The 23826-nt window shown below is 60.6% G+C and overlaps 1 protein-coding gene and 1 pseudogene across 7 annotated transcripts in view; one reads left to right on the top strand and one right to left on the bottom strand.

Annotated features, from left to right (window-relative positions):
- PLXNB1 (plexin B1) overlaps positions 1 to 22804 on the top strand; it is a 30074-nt gene extending 7270 nt beyond the window's left edge. For 5 of the 7 annotated variants that reach the window (XM_061128691.1, XM_061128692.1, XM_061128693.1 and 2 more), the window contains 35 exons: positions 293 to 475; positions 799 to 927; positions 1055 to 1155; positions 1432 to 1564; positions 1732 to 1888; positions 2160 to 2268; positions 2357 to 2465; positions 2879 to 3565; positions 3760 to 3882; positions 4712 to 4834; positions 5133 to 5226; positions 5313 to 5485; positions 5633 to 5784; positions 7707 to 7812; positions 8000 to 8136; positions 8443 to 8619; positions 9010 to 9181; positions 9351 to 9593; positions 12606 to 12782; positions 12861 to 13009; positions 13522 to 13622; positions 13718 to 13935; positions 14080 to 14258; positions 14413 to 14479; positions 14653 to 14799; positions 15605 to 15773; positions 16060 to 16163; positions 16244 to 16328; positions 16540 to 16724; positions 16871 to 17031; positions 17142 to 17289; positions 19448 to 19512; positions 19654 to 19729; positions 20733 to 20807; positions 22285 to 22804. In XM_061128691.1, the coding sequence (XP_060984674.1) occupies positions 293 to 475; positions 799 to 927; positions 1055 to 1155; positions 1432 to 1564; positions 1732 to 1888; positions 2160 to 2268; positions 2357 to 2465; positions 2879 to 3565; positions 3760 to 3882; positions 4712 to 4834; positions 5133 to 5226; positions 5313 to 5485; positions 5633 to 5784; positions 7707 to 7812; positions 8000 to 8136; positions 8443 to 8619; positions 9010 to 9181; positions 9351 to 9593; positions 12606 to 12782; positions 12861 to 13009; positions 13522 to 13622; positions 13718 to 13935; positions 14080 to 14258; positions 14413 to 14479; positions 14653 to 14799; positions 15605 to 15773; positions 16060 to 16163; positions 16244 to 16328; positions 16540 to 16724; positions 16871 to 17031; positions 17142 to 17289; positions 19448 to 19512; positions 19654 to 19729; positions 20733 to 20807; positions 22285 to 22389 (5319 nt within the window). In that variant the 3' untranslated portion in view covers positions 22390 to 22804. Of the gene's footprint in view, positions 1 to 292; positions 476 to 798; positions 928 to 1054; positions 1156 to 1431; positions 1565 to 1731; positions 1889 to 2159; positions 2269 to 2356; positions 2466 to 2878; positions 3566 to 3759; positions 3883 to 4711; positions 4835 to 5132; positions 5227 to 5312; positions 5486 to 5632; positions 5785 to 7706; positions 7813 to 7999; positions 8137 to 8442; positions 8620 to 9009; positions 9182 to 9350; positions 9594 to 12605; positions 12783 to 12860; positions 13010 to 13521; positions 13623 to 13717; positions 13936 to 14079; positions 14259 to 14412; positions 14480 to 14652; positions 14800 to 15604; positions 15774 to 16059; positions 16164 to 16243; positions 16329 to 16539; positions 16725 to 16870; positions 17032 to 17141; positions 17290 to 19447; positions 19513 to 19653; positions 19730 to 20732; positions 20808 to 22284 lie in introns of those variants that run through there. The other 2 variants (XM_061128696.1, XM_061128697.1) reach the window with 2 other exon arrangements.
- Positions 4153 to 4476, bottom strand: LOC133046170 (large ribosomal subunit protein eL36-like; annotated as a pseudogene).
- Positions 22805 to 23826: the final 1022 nt, after the last annotated feature.

Genomic DNA, 23826 nt, shown 5'->3' on the forward strand with positions numbered 1-23826 from the left:
TGCAGGCTGGAAGAAGTTTTGGAAGAATGGTCCAGGGGAAGGCTTGTGAATGAACTGGAGGAAGCAGCTCCCAGGCCGGGGATGGGAGAAAGTGGGGCCCCCAGACATGTGGGGATCACAAGAGGTGATGGAGCTGCTGCAGACTGTGGAGGGAAGCCACTGGGGCAGGACCAAGGATGCGGCCGTAGGAGAGCCCAGAACTGGCAGAGATGCTGGGAGAGAGGATGGGGTTGTTTAGGGAGGATGGAGGGGATCTGGGGAGGGCCTAACTTGGGCTTCTGGCTGCCTGCAGGACACTCTGGATGCATATCCCTGTGGCTCAGACCACACGCCCAGCCCCATGGCCAGCCGTGTCCCCCTGGAAGCCACGCCGGTTCTGGAGTGGCCGGGGGTCCAGCTGACAGCCGTGGCGATCACCGTAGAAGATGGACACACCATTGCTTTCCTGGGTGACAGTCAAGGGCAGCTGCACAGGGTGAGTCCACAGGAGGTACTGGGCCCTGCCTCAGATCTGGAAGGGACGGGCTGCTGGAGACCCAGCCTGGGCAGAGCTATGCCTGGGACCCCCTGGGGCTACAACGTGAGATCTATTGTGTATCTCTGGCCCCAGGCTGAGGGAGATGACCTTTGTTCCTCTTTCTGGGGCCGGATGGCGTTTACCCGAGATACCCCCACTCCCACCCGGGGGTTGGGTGGTAATGACCTGTACTGCCTAGGAGGAAATTCTACCTGTGAATTACTTTACTGGGGAGAGCAGGGCGGGTCTTGGGCCTCAGACCCTGTGGTCTCTGATCTCAGGTCTACTTGGGCCCAGGGAGCGATGGCCAACCGTACTCCACGCAGATTGTACAGCAGGGGTCTGCGGTGAGCAGAGACCTCGTCTTTGATGGGGCCTTCGAGCACCTGTATGTCATGACCCAGAGCATGGTGAGTGCCTGGCACCAGCCAGGGGCGGCATGGCTGCTGGGAGGGCCCTTTAGGGAACCGGGGCCCTGTATGTGGGGGAGCTGCCGGCACTTGGATTGCTGGCCTCAAGTCTTCTTTGCTGCTGTAGCTTCTCAAGGTTCCCGTGGCCTCCTGTGCTCAGCACCTGGACTGTGCATCCTGCCTTGCTCACAGGGACCCATACTGTGGGTGGTGTGTGCTCCTCGGGAGGTCAGTGCCCCCCCACCATCCCCACCCCAGCCCGAGCCTCCCGCCTGCAATGCTCCTAGTCTCTTGCCCTGTCTCCAGGGTTCCCTGTCCTTGGCCCTTGACTCTCCACCTTTGACCCTTGGATGTGCCAATCCTATCCTCCACCCTGACTTGCCAGGCGTGCCGTGGCCCCTTTGAGGGTCTTGCCCAGGTCCCTAGGATTGTAGGTGTCCCTGCCCCGTGAACTGCCAGTGGCCCCATGAGGGTCACGGGTGGACACTGGTCCTTCTTGTCCAGGTGCAGTCGCCGTTCCGAGTGCTCTCGGGGCCGGGGGTCAGAGCGGTGGCTGTGGAGTTTCCAGCCTGAGCCGGGATGTCTGCGCGTGGCAGCCTTGAGTCCTGCCAACATCAGCCGTGAGGAGAGGAGGGAGGTGAAGACCAGAGCAGGCGGGGCCCTGTTACTAACCCAGGCTGGGGGGGCGGTGCTTGTGACCCCCGGGGGCTGGTGGCCGCAGGTGCCTGCCCATACCAGGCACCTGTACATGGAGCCTGATCTGCTGCCCGGGGGCTCCAACGGTGTCCCGGCCTCTCTTGGCAGGTTTTCTTGTCGGTACCTGACCTGCCCCCGCTGTGGCCGGGGGAGTCTTATTCCTGCCACTTTGGGGAATCCCAGACTCCTGCCCTGCTGACCAATTCTGGGGTGATGTGCCCCTCCCCAGACCCGAGCGAGGCCCCAGAGCTGCCAAGAGGAGCCGGTGGGTGAGAGAAGGAGCCCCGCCATCTTCCCATCTTGCTCCAAGGGGTGTGACGGGGATGAGGTGTGAATGTAGGCAAAACCCCCTGAGGCGGTGCCTTTCTCTGCATCCTCCGTCTGCTCCCAGGTCCCCTCAAGTCCTTCTTTCCTACCCTGTGGACTGTGTTCCCGATCCTGGGTGCCCCTTTGGAGTGCTGATCCCAAACCCGGTGTGGTCTCGGGGTCTGGGTGCCCCTCGCCCGCCCTCAGCCCAGCCACTCCCCTCTCTGCAGACCACGTGTCTGTGAGCATGGAGCTCAGGTTTGGCGCCGTCGTGATCGCCGAGGCTGCCCTCTCCTTCTACGACTGCGTGGCCATCACCTTGCTCCGCCCGTCGGCACCGTGAGTCCCTCACCCCGACCCCCAGCCTCCCCCCGACCCCGGGCCGCCCCGTGGTGCCCCCGCGCCCCCATGGCTGTGCTCTGTTCAGGTGCCAGGCCTGCGTGAGCAGCCACTGGGGGTGTAACTGGTGTGTCTGGCAGCACCTCTGCACACACAAGGCCTCGTGTGATGCCGGGCCCATGGTGGTCGGCAGACAGGTGAGCCCATCGCCGTGCTGGGGGTGGGGGTGGGGCGGGGCATGGGGGTCCCCGTTGTGAGGGTTTCTCTGTGTGTCTGCCTGCCCCAGGTGCTCCGTTACGAGCACCTGAGCGGCTGTGTGGTGCTCCCCGGAGGATGGCTGTCAGCATCCCACCCGTTTCGGGAGAGGCCGTTAGCGGCTGAGAGGCAGGAGAGGTCTGGGCCTCGCGCCCCACCTCGGCACAGACACCCCCAGAGCCTGCCCTCGCCCCCTCCCATCCCCTCTGGAGAATTAATGGGCTGTTTTTGTCTCTCTTCTCCTTGGTCTCCTTTCCTCTTAACACACCCTTTGCCTGCCTGCCGCCTGCTCCCGCGCCTGCCTGCTGAGTGGCCCTTCCTGTCCCTTCCTGTCCCTCTCTGCCTCCCCCTCCAGAGCCTGCTTCTCTCCCCGGCCCCTCCTGCCCGAGATGCAGCCACCTCCTTCTCCTTCCCACCCACAGCCCCCCAGGCCATGGTCACCCCTGCCCCTGACACCTTGCCTGTGGACACTCCTTCCGTAGCCTCCAATGTCCCCCCCGGGGCCAGGCCTTCCCCGCTCAGCCCCTGGGGGCCATGGGCAGGAACCGGCCCCACCCCTGCCTTGGTTCCCATGGAGTCGCCTCTCCCCGGGGACCCTCCTCCTGCCCCATCCAGCCCCCAGAGCACGCCTGGACCCACCCTGCCCGCTCCCTCGGCCTTAGGACCCCTGGCCACCCCCGAGGACCTGCCGGCCTCGCACCCACCACCCTCTGAGGCAGCGGCCCTGCCCCCTGCCCTCGCGGAGCCTGGCCCCGAGGTCCTCCCCTCGACGGGCCCCCGGGACCACCCCCCCGGCTCTGCCCCCGCCACCACTTTCCCAGGGGCCGCTGGCTCCACGAAGCCCGCTCTGGACTGGCTCATGAGAGAAGGCGGCGAGCTGCCCGAGGCGGACGAGTGGACGGGGGGTGATATGCCCGCCTTCTCCACTTCCAGCCTCCTCTCAGGTGATGGAGACTCTGCTGAGCACGAGGGCCCTCCCGCCCCCCTCATCCTCCCGTCCAGCCTTGACTACCAGTACGACTCCCCTGGGCTCTGGGAGCTGGTGAGACCCGGCCCGGGAAGGAGGCCTCAGGGGAGGGGATGGGGGCCCACCTCGTGATTCTGCCTGCCAGGGATGGGGCGGAGGGTGGGGTCCGCCGCCTTGCGCTGGCCCGGGCTCCCCGGGGTTCTGCCTGGGGAGGGGGGTGCTGTGACAGCGGGTGGGCGCCATAGACCGCCTTGCGCTTGGGGCCGCAGGAGGAAGTGACCTGGGGGGCAGCCTCCTGCCCTTGTGTGGAGAGCGTGCAGGGCTCCAGCCTGATGCCGGTCCACGTGCAGCGAGAAGTGCGACTGCTGGGCCGGAACCTCCGCCTCTTTCAGGTGCGTGTGGCCCGTGTGCAGGTGTCGCCGCGGCCTCCTGTGTGTGTGTGTGTGAGTTGCTCCGTCGTGTCCGACTCTTTGCAACCCTGTGGACTGCATCCCTCCACCCTCCTCTGTCCATGGCATTTCCCAGGCGAGAATACGGGAGTGGGTTGTCATTTCATCCTCCAGGGGATCTTCCCCACCCAGGGATCGAACCCAGGTCTACGCTGTTGCAGTCAGATCCTTTTTTTATTTTGGAACGGTTTACTGTGCATAGAGAGGCAGGGCTCAGTCCTTCCTGGCTGCCGCTTTCCTCATCGCGGCTGGGACGTTGCTCAGCCCCTCTCTTCATCGTAGTACGGATGCATGTCCCCACCCTTTTCTTGATCAACTTGAGGGTCCGCTTGTCCTTGGAGACCGTGAGCAGCTCCCTGGCCCACCGCTCATAAGGGGCGAAGCCACACGCCTCCCGGGCCGTGTCTCGCGTGAACTGGGTGTGTTTGTTGAGGCGCGTGCGGTGGCAGCAGCGTGCCTCGGCTCGCTCACGTCATTGGCCGCCTTGTGGCCCTTATTGCGGCCCATGGCCACGGGGTAGCGCAGAGCCGTGGCTGTTGTCCTTCAGTGGCTGCTGTGGCGGGAGTGCAGGCAGATGCTTTACTGTCTGAGCTGCCAGAGAAGGAAGCAGTGGCCGCCTTGGCTGTCAGCGAGCTGAACACAAGTCCCGGGGAGGAGGGGGAGGCGTGACCTCAAGTCTCGATCCCAGCCCAGGGACCGTGCTGGGGGCCCTGCGGGGCTCACCAGGCCCAGCTCCTGAGACTGCCCCCGCCGCTGTGTCCTCTGCCCCCAGGACAGCCCAGGAGACCACGAGTGTGTGATGGAGCTGGAGGGCCGGGAGGTGGTGGTGGAGGCCCGGGTTGAGTGTGAGCCGCCTCCAGATACCCGGTGCCACGTCATGTGCCAGCCTCACCAGGTGCATACCCCGAGTCCTGGGCGGGCAAGGGCACGCGGGCCACAGGCCGGCTGCCGAGCTCGCTGGCTGCGCCACGCTCACCCCAGCCCACTCTTGACCACGTCACCCCGAGGGAGTCCTGGTACCCCAGCTCTGCCCTCTGACCCTGTGCCCCGGGGGATCCTGTACCCCGCCTCTGACTTCCGCCTTCGTGTTCCCACAAAGGGAACACACACTTTGGTCCTGTCTCTGGCCACCCTCTCCTCGGGCCCGGTGGCTCCCCTGACCCCGGGCTCTGACCCCACTCCTGTTTCTCCAGCTCAGCTACGAGGCTCTGCAGCCAGAGCTCCGCGTGGGGCTGTCCCTGCGCCGGGCCGGCCGTCTGCGCGTGGACAGCGTGGACGGGCTGCACGGTGAGACACCTGGGGCTGCGGGGACCGGCTGGAGGCAACAGGGCTGTTCCCGGCCTGCCTGTCACTCTCGTCTCTCCACCCCGCAGTGGTGCTTTATGACTGTTCCGTGGGCCACGAGGACTGTAGCCGCTGCCAAACCGCCCTGCCCCAGTACGACTGCGTGTGGTGCAAGGGGGAGCGTCCCCAGTGCATGGCCCGGGAGGCCTGTGGCAAGGCCGAGGCTGTGGTCACCCAGTGCCCAGCACCCGTCATCCACTCGGTGAGTTGAAATGCCGGCGCATCCCTTCAAGGGGATGGGGCTGCTGTGGGTTCAGGGGGCGGAAAGGTGGGAGAGGCTGGGGCTATCTCTCCAGGCTGTCAGGGGTCACCAGGTGCGTGGAGGTGACCAGTCCCTGTCCTGGAACAGGTGGAGCCACTGACTGGGCCTGTTGACGGCGGCACCCGGGTCACCATCAGGGGCTCCAACCTGGGCCAGCACGTGCTGGACGTGCAGGACACGGTCAGAGTGGCCGGAGTGCCCTGTGCTGTGGACGCCCAGGAGTACGAGGTGTCCAGCAGGTGAGCGGGCTGCACCAAGAGGGGCAGGGGGCACCCCGTGGGCGCCACGGCTGGCTTTCAGGCTGAGCGCCGTCCACCCGCAGCGCGTCTGCCCTCCCTGCTCCCCGCTTCCCTTGGCTCTGCTCACAGTGTCTCAGGGCTGGGGTTGCTGTGGAGGCCTCAGCTTGGCGCATGAACCTGCAGCCTCCTGGCCTGCAGCCCAGTCCCTGCCCAGAGCTGACAGGCGGCTCTGCTTCCCGGCTCAGCCTCGGTGTTCTTAGCTGGCTTTCCAAGTGACTATGGACATAGCTGTGGCAGCAGGCGCCTCGGATCCCAGACAGCTGTGCTCCGGGGCTGACCTTCCCGCCCTCTGGCTCTTCTTCCCCAAGCACTGCCCCGGGCGGGCTCCTCAGTGGGAAGGTTGACTTGTGACGCATCTGCTGAGTGCTGGGCTCCAGGACCCCTGCCACCTCCCCGGAGCTTGTGGCTTACAGGCTGGTAGTTACGGGGTCCCAGAGGTACCCAGAACGAGGCCAAGGAGACATCTCTAAGCCGCAGGTCCCCAACCCACCGGATGTCAAGGTTTCCTGGCGAGTGGGTCCAAAACCCCCAGGGCAGATCTTCAGACCACCTCCCCCACTTCCTGCAGAGGTCTGCATCTGTAGGCCCCGTGGTCTGATTTTCAACAAGACTTTCCTAGAGCTTGTCCTTGCCACCGGAACGTACTAAATGTACCATGACTAATAGCTTGGGGTGACTGTTAATGATCCTAGGACCACGAGACTAAAGTCGTTTCTGAACTGACGTACAAAGTGATCAAAATGCATTCCAGCCTCTCCTGGGGAGTTCACACTTCAGTTGTTTTGTTCCCTGGGGGTGTTTGCAGTGACCGTGATGATGTCAGAGTCCAGTCACTGCAGGCTTCACAGTCTGGAGAGTAATTGGGCCCAATTACTTCTGTTTCCTGGCTGAGAACTTACATTTCTTCGATTGTTCACTTTCCCTTCATGTCCAACCCCAGACCTGACTAGAGGCATTCGGAAGTTTTTTAGGGGGGGGTCAAGTTTATATCACCTTGGTGTTTATTGTTTTTTTTTTAAAATATATGTATATATATATACACACGTATTACAGGCTTCCCTAGTGGCTCAGATGGTAAAGAATCTGCCTGCAATGCTGGAACTGTGGGTTCGATCCCTGGGTTTGGAAGATCCCCTGGAGGAGGATCATGGCAACCCACTCCAGTGTTCTTGCCTAGAGAATTCCATGGTCAGAGGAGCCTGGTGGGCTATGGTCCATGGGGTTGCAAAGAGTTGGCCATGACTGAATGACTAACACTCCCCCCCCCCCCAACACACACACACTTATTTAGCTGTGTTTGGAATCTTCCATTGTGGTTCATGGACTCTTGGACTCTCTAGTTGTGGTGTGCAGGCTCAGAAGTTGCATTGCATGAGTTTAGTTGCTCTGAGACCTGTGAGATCTCAGTTCCCCACCCAGGGACTGAACCAGCATCCCCTCCGTTGCAAGACAGATTTTTTACCTCTCGACCACCAGTGAAGTCCGAAGGTATCACCACCTTGTAACTGATGCTGTGTCCCGCGGTGAAGGCCGCCAGTCAGGCCCGCTCAACGCTCAGCTCACCCCTGCCCCCAGCATTACAGGGTCCCTTGGTAAATCTGTGCCCCACGGAGAGAGAAATTCTCCTCCTCAGAGGGGTCTGGGGTTGAACTTGAAGGATCGAACCACGAATATTAATTCTCAGATTTAATGGCAGAGCCTCCTGGCAAGCTGTTAAGGAATTTGTTCCAAACCAGGAGAAGAATCTGTCAGTATTGGGAGCAGGGGGACCACCTGATGTAGTGGGGCAGGGATGGGGCGGCCGGGTCGGCTTGAGGGGTCCTCAGTGTGGCCCAACACCTCAGCTTGCCCTGTGCCCACAGCCTCGTGTGTATCACCGGGGCCAGCAGGGAGGAGGTGGCAGGTGCTGTGACGGTGGAGGTACCAGGAAGAGGACGCGGCGTCTCAGAGCACGACTTTGCCTACCAGGTGCCCGGCTGCCCAGTCCCCACCCACTCGCTGCTGACAGGCCACCCCTTCACGTGGCTCCTCCCTGCCGCCTGGTTTGCCTTCCTGGGGCGCCCCACCCCATGGCCTTCTGGTCTATGTCCGGCTCCCTCTGCCTCCCCGTTTCTGGCCTCCGGCCTGACTGTCTCTCCTTTTCCCCTTCCCACAGGACCCCAAGGTGCAGTCCGTCTTCCCGGCCCGAGGGCCCAGAGCTGGGGGCACCAGCCTCACCCTGCACGGCTCCAAGCTTCTGACCGGGCGGCTGGAGGACATCCGAGTGGTGGTGGGCGACCAGCCTTGTCACCTGTGAGGGCCGGTTCCTCATCCTGCAACCGTCCTTGTGCCCCGGGGAGAAGATGGAGGGGGTGGCCTGCTGGGGAGAGGAGAAAGGGGGACGGGGACCGAGTCAGGAGGCAGCCAGCCCCTCCTGATGCGGGCTTGCTGGGGGGCAGGGGGTGGTGGTGTGCAGTCTCCAGAGTCACCCATGGAGACGGCAGTCAGCTCCGAAGGGGAGTGAGCTGAGGCCCAAGCGGGTCTGTCCTGCAATCCCCCACCCCACTCCGGTGCCCGCTTTGGCCCGGCCTGCTTACCCCTGCTCCCTCCCTTCCCCAGGCTGCTGGAGCAGCACCCCGAGCAGCTGCGATGCGAGACCAGCCCACACCCCACGCCTGCCACGCTCCCTGTGGCTGTGTGGTTTGGGGCCGCCGAGCGGAGGCTTCAGCACAGCCAGTTCGAGTACACGTCGGACCCCAATGTCACGTCTGCCAGTCCCACCAAGAGCTTCCTCAGGTGCTGGGCCAAGGGCACGGCTGCGTAGCATGTGGCAGCGAGGTCTTTGCAGCTCCAGTCCTCGGGGCTTTGCAGGGCTCTAGTAGGGGTTTCATCTCCCCCGGTGCTGGTGGGGAGAGGGATCATGGGGCTTTGGGTGTATTGTTCAGTTGCTTAGTTGTGTCGGACTCTTTGCAACCCTATGGACTGCAGCACGCCAGGCTTCCCTGTCCTTCACCATCTCTCAGAGCTTGCTCGAACTCATCTCCACTGGGTTGGTGGTGCCATCCAACCATCTGGTCCTCGGTCACCCCCTTCTTTGGGTTTGGGTTGGGGCTGACCTAACATCAGGGTCTGGTCTGCGCCCGAGGCTCACATGAGCCATGAGTGGTTCCTGGGCTGTGTTTTCAGCGGAGGCCGTGAGATCCGGGTCTGTGGCCAGAATTTAGATGTGGTACAGACACCAAGAATCCGCGTGACCGTGGCCACGAGAGCATCAAGGCCGGGCCTGGGGCCTGAACGCAGGCGCCGAGTGGTCCCAGAGACAGCGTGCTCCCCCAGCGTCTCCTGTGGCGGCCTTCATGTAAGACCCCCATGGGCGTCTCCTGCCTGCACCGGGCTCGCCATCACCCAGCTCAGCCCTGGATGGCTGTGGGGGGCGGGCATCAGTGGAGGCTGTGGCCCCCCCCTTGCTGGCCCCCCTCGCGTGTGCCCTCAGCGATCTCTCCCCATCCTTCCTCCTTCTGCCCTAGTTTGAGGAGCCTTGCCACGTGAACTCCTCCCAGCTCATCACGTGCCGCACGCCGGCCCTCCCAGGCCTGCCCGAGGAGCCCTGGGTCCGTGTGGAATTTATCCTTGACAACCTGGTCTTTGACTTTGCGACCCTGAACCCCACGCCCTTCTCCTATGAGGCCGACCCCACCCTGCAGCCCCTCAACCCCGAGGACCCCAGCGCACCCTTCCGGCACAAGCCTGGGAGTGTGCTGTCTGTGGAGGTACTGCTTCAGATGGGGCTGGGTGGGGCCCCGAGACCCTTCACTTTGCTGGGCGGTACTGCTGTGTGTGGCAGAGACGGCACAACCGCAGAGCAGGGGCCGGGGCGTGGACCCGGCGGCTGCTGAGGGGGCTGCTGGTGGGGTGCCTGGGTTGACACACCTGGCCGGGGCTTGGGTCCCGTGGCCTGGGTCCCAACACGCTCGGTGGCAGGTGTCTGAATGACATTATGTAAATGGCTTGGCACATGCTGTGGCGGCCAGGTACACAACAGGTGCCTGGGCTGATTGCTATTTGGCAGCCTGTCTCGAGCAGACAGATACTTGGTGCGTGTTCTGACACATGCAGTAGGTGGGGACCCTGAAAGGCCATAGGTCGACAGCCCATCATTGCCCACCCAGTGAGCCAGCAGGGGCTCTGCTTCTTTAGGTCCCTGGGCAGGATTTGGGCCCAACTTTATGTTCTCCAGACCTTTTCAATGTGTGTGTTTTTTTTTTGTTTGTTTGTGCTGGGTCTTCGTTGCTTCCTGGGATTTCTCTAGTTGCAACAACTCTAGTTGGAGTGCGTGGGCTTCTCATTGCGGTAGCTTCTCTTGTTGCAGAGCACGGACTCTGGGTCTCATGGGCTCAGAAGTTGTGGCACATGGGCTTAGTTGCTCCACGGCATGTGGAATCTTTCCAGACCAGGGATTGAACTCATGTCCCCTGCATTGGCAGGTGGATTCCTCTTTTTTTTTTTCCCCCACAGATCATTGCATCCTTTTTAAAAACATTTATATTTATTTATTTTTAAAAAATATTTATGAATTTATTTGACTGCACCTGGTCTTAGTTGCGGCATGGCAGGATCTTCAGTCTTTGTTGCAGCATTCAGATTCTTTAGTTGCGACATGTGAATTCTTAGTTGTGGTATGTGGGATCTAGTTCCCTGATCAGGGATGGAACCCGGGCCCCTGGCATTGGGAGCATGGAATCTCAGTCACTGGACCATCACAGAAGTCCCTATATTTATTTTGATTGTGCTGGGTCTTCTTTTTTTTTTTTTTAAGGCATTCCATGAATGATATTTTATTTTATTTTCATTTATTTATTTATATTAGTGGAGGTTAATTACTTTACAATATTGTAGTGGTTTCTGCCATACATTGACATGAATCAGCCATGGATTTACGTGTGTTCCCCATCCTGAAGCCCCCTCCCACCTCCCTCCCCACCCGATCCCTCTGGGTCATCCCAGTGCACCAGCCCTGAGCACTTGTCTCATGCATCCAACCTGGACTGGCGATCTGTTTCACAGTTGATAATATACATGTTTCAATGCTATTCTCTCAGATCATCCCACCCTTGCCTTCTCCCACAGAGTCCAAAAGTCTGTTCTGTACATCTGTGTCTCTTTTTCTGTTTTGCATATAGGGTTATCGTTACCATCTTTCTAAATTCCATATATATGCATCAGTATACTGTATTGGTGTTTTTCTTTCTGGCTTACTTCACTCTGTATTATGGGCTCCAGTTTCATCCACCTCATTAGAACTGATTCAAATGTATTCTTTTTAATGGCTGAGTAATATTCCATTGTGTGTATGTACCACAGCTTTCTTATCCATTTGTCTGCTGATGGGTATCTAGGTTGCTTCCCTGTCCTGGCTATTATAAACAGTGCTGTGATGAACATTGGGGTGCACACGTCTCTTTCAGTTCTGGTTTCCTCGGTGTGTATGCCCCACAGTGGGTTTGCTGGGTCATATGGCAGTTCTATTTCCAGTTTTTTAAGGAATCTCCACACTGTCCTCCATAGTGGCTGTACTAGTTTGCATTCCCACCAACAGTGTAAGAGGGTTCCCTTTTCTCCACACCCTCTCCAGCATTTATTGCTTGTAGACTTTTGGATAGCAGCCATTCTGACTGGTGTGAAATGGTACCTCATTGTGGTTTTGATTTGCATTTCTCTAATAATGAGTGATGTTGAGCATCTTTTCATGTGTTTGTTAGCCATCTGTATGTCTTTGGAGAAATGTCTGTTTAGTTCTTTGGCCCATTTTTTGATTGGGTCATTTATTTTTCTGGAATTGAGCTGCAGGAGTTGCTTGTATATTGTTGAGATTAATTCTTTGTCTGTTGCTTCGTTTGCTATTATTTTCTCCCATTCTGAAGGCTGTCTTTTCACCTTGCTTATAGTTTCCTTTGTTGTGCAAAAGCTTTTAAGTTTCATTAGGTCCCATTTGTTTATTTTTGCCTTTATTTCCAATATTCTGGGAGGTGGGTCATAGAGGATCCCGCTGTGATTTATGTCGGAGAGTGTTTTGCCTATGTTCTCCTCTAGGAGTTTTATAGTTTCTGGTCTTACATTTAGATCTTTAATCCATTTTGAGTTTATATTTGTGTATGGTGTTAGAAAGTGTTCTAGTTTCATTCTTTCACAAGTGGTTGACCAGTTTTCTGTGCTGGGTCTTCTATATTCTGCGCAGGCTCCCCCAGTTGCAGATAGTGGGGGCCACTCTTTGTGGTTGCGGGGCTCAGGCCTCTCATCACAAGCTCCCCCCATGCCTGTTGCATAGCACATGGGCCCCTGTTGCATGGCACGTGGGCCCCAGTAGTTGGGGCACAGGGGTTCGGTAGTTGTGGTCCACAGGCTTTAGTTGCTCCGCTGCATGTGGAATCTTCCTGGACCAGGGATTAAATCCATGTCTCCTGCATTGGCAGGCAGCTTCCCATCCTCTGGACCACCAGGGAAGTCCTATTCTCCAGATTTTTAGCTCTGGAAAAGTTTAAGACTTTTCCAGGAAGAAGGAAGGCTAGGGAGGGGCAGAAAAGGTCAGGAGGCAGCTTGGAAAACATCATGGGGTTATCACCCCATGTGCAGGGCAAGAAGCGCCGAGACACCGTGAGCCCTGCTCCTGCGGGTAGGTCTCGGGACCGTCCTTCCTGCATTCGGGGAGATAGGATCTGAGTGACCATCAGCTCCTCCCTTTAGGGAAGAGTTCTGAGTGATCGATCGGTGACCCCGTGTTCCAGGGGGAGAATCTGGACCTCGCGATGTCCAAGGAGGAGGTGGTGGCCATGATTGGGGACGGCCTGTGCGTGGTGAAGACGCTGACCCGGCACCACCTGTACTGCGAACCCCCCATGGAGCAGCCCCTCCCCCGGCACCATGCCCTCTGGGAGGCGCCTGACGCCTTGCCCGAGTTCACGGTCAGTGGGCAAAGCACTGGGCTGGGGCGGGCCCTGGGCGTGCGCTGAACTCGCGCTCACAGGGGGATCCCCTTGCAGGTGCAGATGGGGAACCTTCGTTTCTCCCTGGGCCACGTGCAGTATGATGGCGAGAGCCCCGTGGCTTTTCCCATGGCAGCCCAGGTGGGCTTGGGAGTGGGCACCTCTCTCCTGGCTCTGGGTGTCATCATCATTGTCCTTATGTACAGGTGAGTATAGCCAGGTGTGGCTGCGCTGGGCAGGTAGCAGGGTGGTTGGATTGGGAAGGGGCACACTAGACCCCTTTCTAGGCAAACCCCTTTCTAGACCCCTCCTAGGGGTCTAGGAGGTGGCAAATGCCTCCTAGAAAGGGTAGGAGACTATTCTGGGCTTTGTGGGCCAGGCGGTCTCAGAAGCAGTGGCTCAGCTCTGCCATTCCAGCCTGGCAGCAGCTACAGGCAGTCTACAAACACACGAGCGTGGCTGTGTTCCAGCAAATCTTTATTTACAAAAGCCGGCCAAGGGGCCAGATTTGGCCCTGTTACAGTTTACTGGTCCCTGGGTTCGGCTGGGTCACGGGTGGGAGTGACTTGCCTGGGATGGGACAGGCTGAATTATTCTAACTAGACCCTGGCTTGCTGGGTGTGGTTGGGTTAGACTGGGGTGGGCCCGGGCCTGGTGGGACCCTGCAAGGGCTCAGGCCTCCCCTGGCCTTCCCTGCCTTGACCTTGGTGCTGAGCAGGAGGAAGAGCAAGCAGGCCCTGAGGGACTATAAGAAAGTGCAGATCCAACTGGAGAACCTGGAGAGCAGCGTGCGGGACCGCTGCAAGAAGGAGTTCACAGGTGAGGCTGCCTAGGCCCCGCGCCCCAGGGCTCCGCGCCCAGCCTGCTCCCGTCTCCTGGGGTCTTCGCCCACACCTGCCTCTTCTGCTCCACAGACCTGATGACCGAGATGACCGACCTCACCAGTGACCTTCTGGGCAGCGGCATCCCCTTCCTCGACTACAAGGTGTATGCCGAGAGGGTCTTCTTCCCTGGGCACCAGGAGTCACCCTTGCATCGGGACCTGGGCGTGCCTGAGAGCAGGCGCCCCACCGTGGAGCAGGGGCTGGGGCAGCTGTCCAACCTGCTCAACAGCAAGCTCTTCTTGACCAAGGTGCCAGCCCCTCTGGCCCCTCCATCCCGACCCTCCAGGGGTGGGGAGGGAGCCCCCAAGCCCTCCGGTCCCGCCCCTTCTCAGTCCCTCTGTTTCTGAATCTGCCCTCCCTGCCCACCCGTTGTCCCCTCTCCCTGGCGCCAGTTCATCCACACCCTGGAGAGCCAGCGCACTTTCTCAGCCCGGGACCGCGCCTACGTGGCGTCTCTGCTCACCGTGGCGCTGCATGGAAAGCTTGAGTACTTCACCGACATCCTACGCACCCTGCTCAGTGACCTGGTGGCCCAGTACGTGGCCAAGAATCCCAAGCTGATGCTGCGCAGGTCCGTGTGTCCGCCAGCAGCCATGGGGCCGGGCGGCCGGGGACAGCGGGAGCCAAGACCTGAGTCAGGCCTTCCGGGTCTGGGGTCTGCCAAATAGACAACCCTGGGCCTCCTCTCCCACCTGCTGACTGCCTTCCCCTCCTTGTCATCCCAGGACAGAGACTGTAGTGGAGAAGCTGCTCACCAATTGGATGTCCATCTGCCTCTACACTTTCGTGAGGGTGAGCGAGGCAGAGGCGGATGGGAGTCCCCTCCAGGGAGGGTCGGGACTCTGACCCGCACGCCCCTGCCCAGCCCGTCCCAAGTCACCTTTAGCCTTCTGTAGCCTGCATCCTGTCCCTCCCTCGTGCTTGTCATCCGCCCCGGGAGCCCTAACTGCCTGCTGCTTCCCCAGGACGCAGTAGGGGAGCCTTTGTACATGCTTTTCCGTGGAATTAAGCATCAAGTGGACAAAGGGCCAGTAGACAGTGTGACCGGCAAAGCCAAATACACCCTGAATGACAACCGCCTGCTCCGAGAGGATGTGGAGTACCGGCCCCTGGTGAGAGAGAGAGTGTGGGGTGTGTGTGTGTGTGTGTTTGTACATGCACGCGCATGCGCATGCGTGCCTACTGGTGAGTCAGTCTCCCGTGAGGGTGAGCAGGGCGACCACATGTGATTGTCTGCATCTGATTGGAGCCAGCCTAACTTCCGGCTGGCTACAGGATAGAGGCTTAAGGGCCAGACCTTGAAGATTCGGGGCTCAGAGGTTCCCCAGGGTTGGAACGGAGTCAGGGTACCCACAACCAGGGTCTCGGGAGCCGCCAGCCCAGGTCCTTGCTGTGTCGGGGCCTGAGTATCTGCCCAGCCCATGTCTCAGCCAAGGGTGCGGTTGAGCCCATCAGGCTGGGAGTCACCCTGGCAGACGTGCCCATCCTTTCCCTCTGGGTTTGCTTTCCCCTCCGTGCCCTGTGTGGAGTTGCTTTGGGGAAAATCCCATTCAGACTCCACCTCCTACCTGCTCCTCTGGCCAGCTGGCAGGGACTCCACTTATGCAAGTTTTCTTAGGTTTTCTTAGGCCTGACCGGCTGAGCCGAGGAGCCTGGGGATCCGAGTGCAGAGGGACTGGTGCTCTCCCATTTTTTTTCTGCCATTCACGCAACAGACACTAGCGTGCTGAGTGCAGGGTGGAGGGTGCCGCTGTCTGTGGGGAGGCAGGCAGGTGAAGAGACACGAGTGGGTGACTGTGTGGCGCCTGGCGGTCAGACGCAGTGGCTTCCTCACGGGTTGTCCCCGTCCTTGGCCTTGACATCTTGGTCATCCCGTGTGTGCCGTGAGCCCTGACTGTTCCCACGTGTCATGCACAGACCTTGAACGCGCTGTTGGCTGTGGGGCATGGAGCAGGAGAAGCCCAGGGCGTGCCCGTGAAGGTCCTGGACTGTGACACCATCTCCCAGGCCAAGGAGAAAATGCTGGATCAGCTTTATAAAGGAGTGCCCCTTGCCCAGCGGCCAGATCCCCGCACCCTGGATGTCGGTGAGGGTGGAGGGGAAGGGTGGTCTGGGTACCCCAAGGCTAGGGCTGGCCCTCGATCCGCTCTGCAGGGTCATTCTATCACCGGGGCGGGGGTGGGAGGGTGACTCTGCAGTATCTCTGCAGGGATGACCTATTGCCTGGTGAGGGGCCCCTGTTTCTGCTCTTCCGAGAAGTTGGGTGAGGTTGCTCCTCACAGCAGGGCCAGTGCCTCTCAGAAGAGGGGACAGCGTCCGCTACAGGGAGGGTGTTCTGAAAGCCCTGGACCGAGCCTGCCTTGTCCCTGCAGAGTGGCGGTCTGGGGTGGCCGGGCATCTCATTCTTTCCGACGAGGACGTGACCTCTGAGATCCAGGGTCTGTGGAGGCGCCTGAACACTTTGCAGCATTACAAGGTGGGAGGGGCGGGAGCTGAGCGGGGGAGGGGGGCGCGGTGGGGCGGGCTGGCGGCGGGGTCACCAACTGTGGTCAGCAGGTCCCCGACGGAGCAACTGTAGCCCTGGTACCCTGCCTCACCAAGCACGTCCTCCGGGAAAGCCAGGATTACGTCCCAGGAGAGAGTGAGTACCCATCCCCCCGGCCCCGCCTCCCTGCATCACAGTCCTCTGCCCTTGGTTTGCCCGGTGTCCAGTAATGGGAGGAGGTCCTCTGGGTCTCAGGGTGGACTTCCCTTCCACCCGATGGGGGGCTGGTGCCCCCGCAGTGCTGGGTGTTGGCAGGACCCCGGGGGCCTAGGGCAGGGGGCACAGACAAGGGGTGACAAGCTGTAAGGTCTCGGCACAGGGACCCCGATGCTGGAGGATGTGGACGAGGGGGGCATCCGGCCCTGGCACCTGGTGAAGCCCAGCGAGGAGCCGGAGCCGCCCAGGCCTCGGAGGGGCAGCCTCCGGGGCGGGGAGCGGGAGCGGGCCAAGGCCATCCCGGAGATCTACCTGACACGCCTGCTGTCCATGAAGGTGGCACTCAGGGCGCGGACGGGACCGGCAGTGGGATGGGGGTGGGCTGTGCGGGGCTCACGTGATGTCACCGGGCGGCTGAGGCCGGGCCGGGCCGAGGTCCCCTGCTGACCGCATCTCCTGTGGTCCCCCCACCCGCCCCACAGGGGACCCTGCAGAAGTTCGTGGATGACCTGTTCCAGGTGATTCTCAGCACCAGCCGCCCGGTGCCGCTCGCCATAAAGTACTTCTTCGACCTGCTAGACGAGCAGGCCCAGCAGCACGGCATCTCGGACCAGGACACCGTCCACATCTGGAAGACCAACAGGTGGGGGCGGGGCGGGCCGGGTGGGCCTGCTCAGGGTGGGGTCCCCTCCTGCCTCCCGGCATGCTGCTCATCGGCCACCCTCCCATTCCCCCCCACCCCGCCCCTTACAGCTTGCCCCTGAGGTTCTGGATCAACATAATCAAAAACCCGCAGTTTGTCTTCGACGTGCAGACATCCGACAACATGGACGCGGTGCTCCTGGTCATCGCCCAGACCTTCATGGACGCCTGCACCCTGGCTGACCACAAGCTGGGCCGGGTGAGCCGGTCGGGGTGGGCTAGGAGGGCGTGGAGGGGTGGGGCGGCCTGGCCGGGGATGGACCGTGCTGTACGTGCTCTCAGATTCTGGGCTTTCTGGAGGATGTCAGGGAGGAGGATATGGGAGGCCTTTGACCCCGGCTCCAGGCCGGGCTTTGTCCCTGGGCTCCCTGGGAGGTGGCCGTGCCTCAGCCTTGTGATGTAGCGAGGGCCGGGGCCACGTGTGCCGATTCACAAGGTCAAAACAAGGCAGCAGGTGCTGGTGGGTGTGGCAGGAGCCCAGGGCCACTTGGCGAGGGTCACCCTGAGGGCAAGGGGGAGCCACTGAGGGCCTGGGGACAGGGGTGGGGGGTCAGACCTGAGAGTTAGGCGGAGCCTTCTGGTAGTCGCCAGTGGACGGACTGGAGCTGGTGTCCAGCAGAAGCTGTGCTGTCCCTGGGACGAGCAGTGGCTGTGTTCAAGCTGGAACGAGAGGGTACAGGGTGGGCAGGAGCTGTGGGTTGGATGTGGGGGATGAGGAAGAAGGAGGGGTGCCTTCCAACCCCTGGGCCTCTGGCTGTCGTGAGCTCAGACTTGGAGAAGGGGCCATCAGGTGGTTTCTAGGCGGAGACGTGGATTCTGTAATGGCGAGCATCTCCAGGCTGCCTGGGGTGCTGGATTCCAAGGGCAGCGGAGGAGGTTTCCACCAACCAGGGCAGTACAGCGGGGAGAGTCCGGGGAGGGCCAGGTGAGCAGGGGTGTGCGGATAGGGGAGCCGGGAAGCACGGAGCGGGAGGTGACCACGGCTGCCTGGGGCCGCAAAGGGTGCAGGCAAGTTGTCACAGTTGTCAGAACCCAGAGAGTCCGTGACTGATACAGGGTCCCCACTGGGACTGCACAGGTACCCAGCGGGGAGGACCCTCATGGCTCCTCAGGCCTGTGATTGGACTCTGCTTAGCCTGGTCCCCTGGGCCGCAGTTGGCCTGGGACCTCTTGAGAGATCTGTCTCTAGCCCTGAATGAAGAAACGAGATGGAAGGCTCCAATCCGTAGAGTTGTCTGTTGGGAGCCATTTTTTGGTCTGTGAGCTCTCATCACTCTGACCACGATGAGCTGAGACCCACAGAGCCACACCGGGACCCAGGGGTCCCCTCCAGGCTGTGTCCTCTCTGGTGTCCGGGTTCTGACGTCTGATCTTCACACAGCCCCCGCTTCCTGGCAGTCCTGCAGGTGCTTCCTGGGTGAGTCAGGAATCGTGCAAACCAGGATGCCAAGTGGCCCCCTGCGGAGAGCAGCTGAAAAGCAGGCATCTGGTCTCAGACCCTGGCTCTCAGCGGGCAGTGCAGTCTTGACCCGCCCTCCCTGCAGCTGTAGGATGAGGCAGCAGGTCCCGAGAACGGAAGTATGCTGTCCGCGGCCCCCGGGACAGAACTGGGACTGGAGCCCAGTGCGGTGGTAGAGGATGTGTCTGGTCTTGTTAGATTGTGGGCCCTGGTCAGAGAGAGACCTGCTTCAAATCCCAGCTTAGCCACGCACGAGTGAGATGGTCTGGGGCAATATAATTAAATTTCCGGGTTAGTTTCCTGAGTTTTAAAATGAGTCCGTGGAGAATGGACAGCACATGGAGAAGTAGTGTTAGGGCTCCACGCGACTTGCCGGTTCCCTGCCGGGTCTGGGTGGGGGCACGTGGAGCTGAGATGACCTTGGAGAGAGAGGGGGAGAAGCTCAAGGTGATGATGGCAGAGGTGGGACATCGGGGGAGGGGTGACGGAAGGAAGGAGCTGGGGTGACTGGGACGGAGGAGGTTTCCTGTGATTCAAGACTTAGTTTTCTTTTAATTTGTGTTCATTTTATTTATTTATTTTCGGCTGTGCTGGGTCTTCCTCACTGTGCGGGCTTTTCCCTGGTTGCAGCGAGTGGGGTGCAGTGTGTGGGCCTCTCGTTGCGGTGGCTTCTCTTGTGGAGCACGGGCTTCGTTGCCCGGAGGCACGTGGGGTCTTCCCAGATCAGGGGTGGAACCCGTGTCTCCTGCATTGGCAGGCGGAGTCCTTACCACTGAACCACCAGGGGAGGCGGGGGACTTAATTTTAAAACTGAAGCAGTCCTGGGAACAGTGGGACAGCTGGTCACCCTAACAGGGCTCTCATCCTTTGCTTTCGCTGCTTGCCTGCTGGCACCCAGGACTCCCCCATCAACAAACTTCTGTATGCTCGTGATATTCCCCGGTACAAACGGATGGTGGAAAGGTATGAGGGAAAGGAGTTGGGTCTGGAAGATAACCAGTGGGTGGATGGGTGGGTGTTTACAGCGGAGCCCCCCGGGTGGGCCTGGTGGGGTAAGGAAGGGTTTGTTTCCCTAGTGACTTCTGGGCCGGTAATCTCTGGTAGGTACTACGCAGACATCAGACAGACCATCCCCGCCAGTGATCAAGAAATGAACTCCATCCTGGCCGAGCTGTCTCGGGTATGGCCCTCCTTCTGCTTCTTGGGTTGAGTACAGGCCTTCTGCCCCAAGGGGCCTGCCTGCTTCACACTGCTCCCTTGAAGGGAAGTCCTGGGGCCTCCAAGGAGTGTTCCCGCTGCCTCTGTAAAATACCAGGGCTCCCAGCATCTCATCAGAGAGCGGCAGGGTCTTGTCCCAGCAGCTCCCACCTGACTGGACCCAGCTGGGTGTTAAGATGTCTGCAGCCCTTCAGGGTCTGTGGACCACGGTTCCCAGGCAGTGAAGAGGCGGGGATCGAACCTCAGGACCGTCTGGTCCAGCCTGTCCACATCCTACTGCTCTGCTTCCTGGGCATAGATGTGCCCCCACCTACTCCTAAAAGAGCCCCCAGACACGTACTCTGGGGAATTTATAAAGGATGTTAAATCTGAAACCAAGATGATGAAGATCACAACCATAGTAACAATAGCAGCTACAGTTGGGGGTGTTGCTGTGGGTGGGGTGCTTCGATTCCCCTCACTGCACTCGTAGAAGAGCTCTACAAGTTAGGAGACATCGACTCCATCATCCTGAAGAGGAGGCTGAGGCTCCGCAAGGTCCCCAGGGAGGGCCCCGGGTGTGACCTCAGGACAGACTCGAGTGGGGTCGGAGCAGAGAGGGGCTGGGTCACAGCTGTGAGCAGCGTCCATCCTGCTGGGCTCTGTGGTCCCCTGGGGTGCAGAGGGTTCCAGCTGAAGCCTGGAGGGGAAGAGATGCAGGGCCCAAGTGGAGACCCCAGGGCCTGGTGGAACTGCAGAGCCGGGGTCTTTCCACCAAGGAGGCCCTTTTTGGTTCTATCCTGTGCCCAGCTGAGCCTGGCATCCCCTCATTGAGAGAGGGGCTCCGCTTCCCCGATACCAGGCTCTGTTCCTTCCTCCACCTCCCGACCCCCTCTTCCCCACTCCCCGTCCCTGGGGTCCTGCGCCTCCTCTAGGGGCCAGCAGCACTGCTGAGCCCTGAAACCTCTTGTCTCTCCTCCTCCTAGAACTACTCCGGAGACCTGGGGGCCCGAGTGGCCCTGCATGAGCTCTACAAGTACATCAACAAATACTACGACCAGGTGAGCAGAACCTGGGCGTGCTCAGAATGATGTGAGTGGGTGACTGGCTCTGTGGCTCAAGTGTGGGGCTCAAGTGTCTCCCCCAGGCACAGAGCAGTGGGCTCGGGCAGTGTTTGTTCTTGCCACGTGCTTCCTGGTATCGGCCTGACTCTTACCTGCTACCACCCTTGGCATCCGGGCCCCTTGGCAGGGCTCCTGGGCCTGGTGGCGGGGGTGGCTGGGGGTCTCCCAGGGCCTGGAGATGGTGTGCAGGACGTGCTGGGGTGGGACACACCGCAGCCGCGTCAGCCCCAACCCTGCACTGACTCAGTCCCTCTCCCCGACTCCCCCATGAATATAAAGTCAATTCACATACCCTGCAGGATTGAAAAATCCAACTGATGGACCACTCACTCAGTTCAGGATTCCCTGCTGACTCAGACAGTAAAGAATCTGCCTGCCATGCAGGAGACCTGGGTTTGATCCCTGGGTGGGGAAGATCCCTTGGAGAAGGGAATGGCTACGTGCTCCAGCATTCTTGCCTGCAGAATCCCTCAGACAGAGGAGCTTGGTGGGCTACAGTCCATGGGGTTGCAAAAAGTTGGACACAACAGAGAGACTAAAACTGATTGACTTGTACCCGCTCAGACCCCTACATGAGGCCTCACGTGGCCGTGTGCTGTGTAGGCCACCTCTGTGGGCGTGGGCCTGTCTGGGCTGCAGGTGCACGCAGAGAAGAGGGTCCGGACGTAGGGTCTGGGGCAGGTGAGGGCACGATGGAGCCAGTGAGGGGGCTCTAGGGGGGATTCTGGGCTAGGCCTCGCTGCTCTTGAGAGATGAGGATCCTGCCTCCTGGCCCAGGCCTGGAGTGGAGACAGGCAGTGAGCAAAGGTGTGGTGTGCAAGCGTGACTTCCAGGGCTGCGGCCTTGTGTGGGAGAGACGGGCCTGTGTCACGATGGCGACCCCCCCCAGTGGAGGCATGGCCAGCAAGCCCTCCTGTCCCTGCCCCCGCCAGCCCACCCCGTCCGTGTTTGGCCAGTAGCTGTCTCCCCTCCAACGAGCCCCACGACACCAGGGGTCGTATCTGTCGTCACCACCGCGTCTCCGCTCCTTGCCCTACGCCTGGCATGTGGGAACTCAGATTTGCTAGTTGGCTGGTGGATGGGGAGCCAGGATGGGTGGAGCTGGGCTTCCAGGGGCCTTGTGGGGGAGAACCAGCATGGTGGGCGAGGCTGGCCTCCACTGAGAACGATTTTACCAGGGGAGGCGATGCGTCTCGGCCCTGAGTGCTTGGCCTTGAGTCAGGCACTGCATTGCCCACCTCGGGAATCCTTAAAACCTTGCAGCCACGCTTCCATCATTTTCCCTGCCCTCCCTCCAGCCGGGCCCCGAGGAAGTGAGTGAGGCAGCGCCCAGGGTTTCTCAGGCCCCTGCCCTCACCTGCTGCAGCAGCTGAGGAGGCTGCCTCCCCCTGTCGAGCTGGTCTCTGCATTTCAGATCATCACTGCCCTGGAGGAGGACGGCACGGCGCAGAAGATGCAGCTGGGCTATCGGCTCCAGCAGATCGCGGCGGCCGTGGAAAACAAGGTCACGGATCTGTAGGCTCTGCGAGAGCGCGGACCAGCAGCGCCCCAGCCCCGCCTGGACAGCCCCGGGACCGCGCGGGAGAGACCGCCTTCTTAGATCCCGTAGTGCCTGAGCAGCAGAGTTAGTGGAAGGTGCCTCCCGGGCTCCTGGTGGCTTTGGCCCGGGCCCCGCTGGACTCACCTCGCAGGCTGGGGGCCTTGAGGCTGGCGGCGTGGTGCCCGCTCGGCCGCCCGCGCCCGGCGACCCTGTGGGCTGTGGCCTGTGTGACGTCAGTCTGCAGGGAGTCGGGGACTCAGGGCTTCCAGGGCCGGGCCGGAAGGGCCTCCAGCCCCTGGAGAGACTGGACTGTTGAGAGCGCTGGCCTCCGTCCCAGGGAGATCCAGAGAGAGAGGAGGAGAGGCCCCACTTCCCCTCCCGCCCTCCCGCTCCATCAGCTCTGACCTCGTCAGCCGCCTCCGGCCTTGCTGCTGCCACGTTCCTGGGTCCGAGAGACGAAAGCCTTTCGAGGCCACCGCCGACTCACCCCTCAGCAGGGCTGGCTGCCTCAGGGCCACCCTGCCACCGAGGCCGCCAGGAGTGAGCGGTGTCTGCTGCAGGGGGGGCCTGCAGGAGAATGGGGGCCCCACTCACCCGGTTCTTCATTAAAGGATAACACACTGTCTGGTGTCTGAGATGTGGGCTCGGCCCAGCCTCCCTTTGTTGGGCGGTGGCGCCCATGCCTGGCAGGAGCCAGGGGGAGGTGGGGTCTGCAGCCTCTGGCCCCGTGGAAGGCTCTGGACTGCAGGGCGGGCTGGGTGGCTGGGGTCGAAGCTGCTGTGAAGGAAGTGAGACCCCACCCAGGACGGGCCTGGGGGCTGAAGCCCCGGGTGGAGGGGTCTGCGGGCGCGACACAGACCTGCCTCGTCTGCAGGCTGCGTGTTCACACTTCTCTGTGCCTGTTGGTTTGTTTTGAGAGGAACTGGGAGAGGATGGCGTCAATGTCATGAACTCCAGGCGGAGTGGGTCTGAGGGTTCCTTTCCTCGGTTGTTTCTAGACTCCCTGAACCCCTGTAGCCTGTGATATTCTCTGGGGCTCCTGGTCACTGGATTGTCTTCTGAGTCAAGGCGTCTTGGGTGCCACGATAGACTCGTGTCTCTGTCAGGGGCTCCGACCTCTGCAGGTTCCAGGAGGCCTGCAACGAGGTAGGTGAGGGCTGTGGGGAGGAGAAAACCATTAACTGCACACCTGGAAGCCCGTAAGTAGGAACACGTCCTGCACGCGGAACGCTCTGACGTCTCGGCCCTCACGGAATGTTCTAATAAAGGATCCAGAGGACACAAAACCTATGCAGTAAGACAGGAGCTTCCAAGTCTTCATTCAAACACCACGGCTGCAGGTGGACATTCTGAACCTGACACACCTTAAGGATTTCCACTTGAGTCTTGGCCACAGTGTCCGTGTAAGACACTCGT

The sequence above is a fragment of the Dama dama genome, chromosome 24 (assembly GCF_033118175.1).
Source record: "Dama dama isolate Ldn47 chromosome 24, ASM3311817v1, whole genome shotgun sequence".
NCBI classification, from domain to species: domain Eukaryota; kingdom Metazoa; phylum Chordata; class Mammalia; order Artiodactyla; family Cervidae; genus Dama; species Dama dama.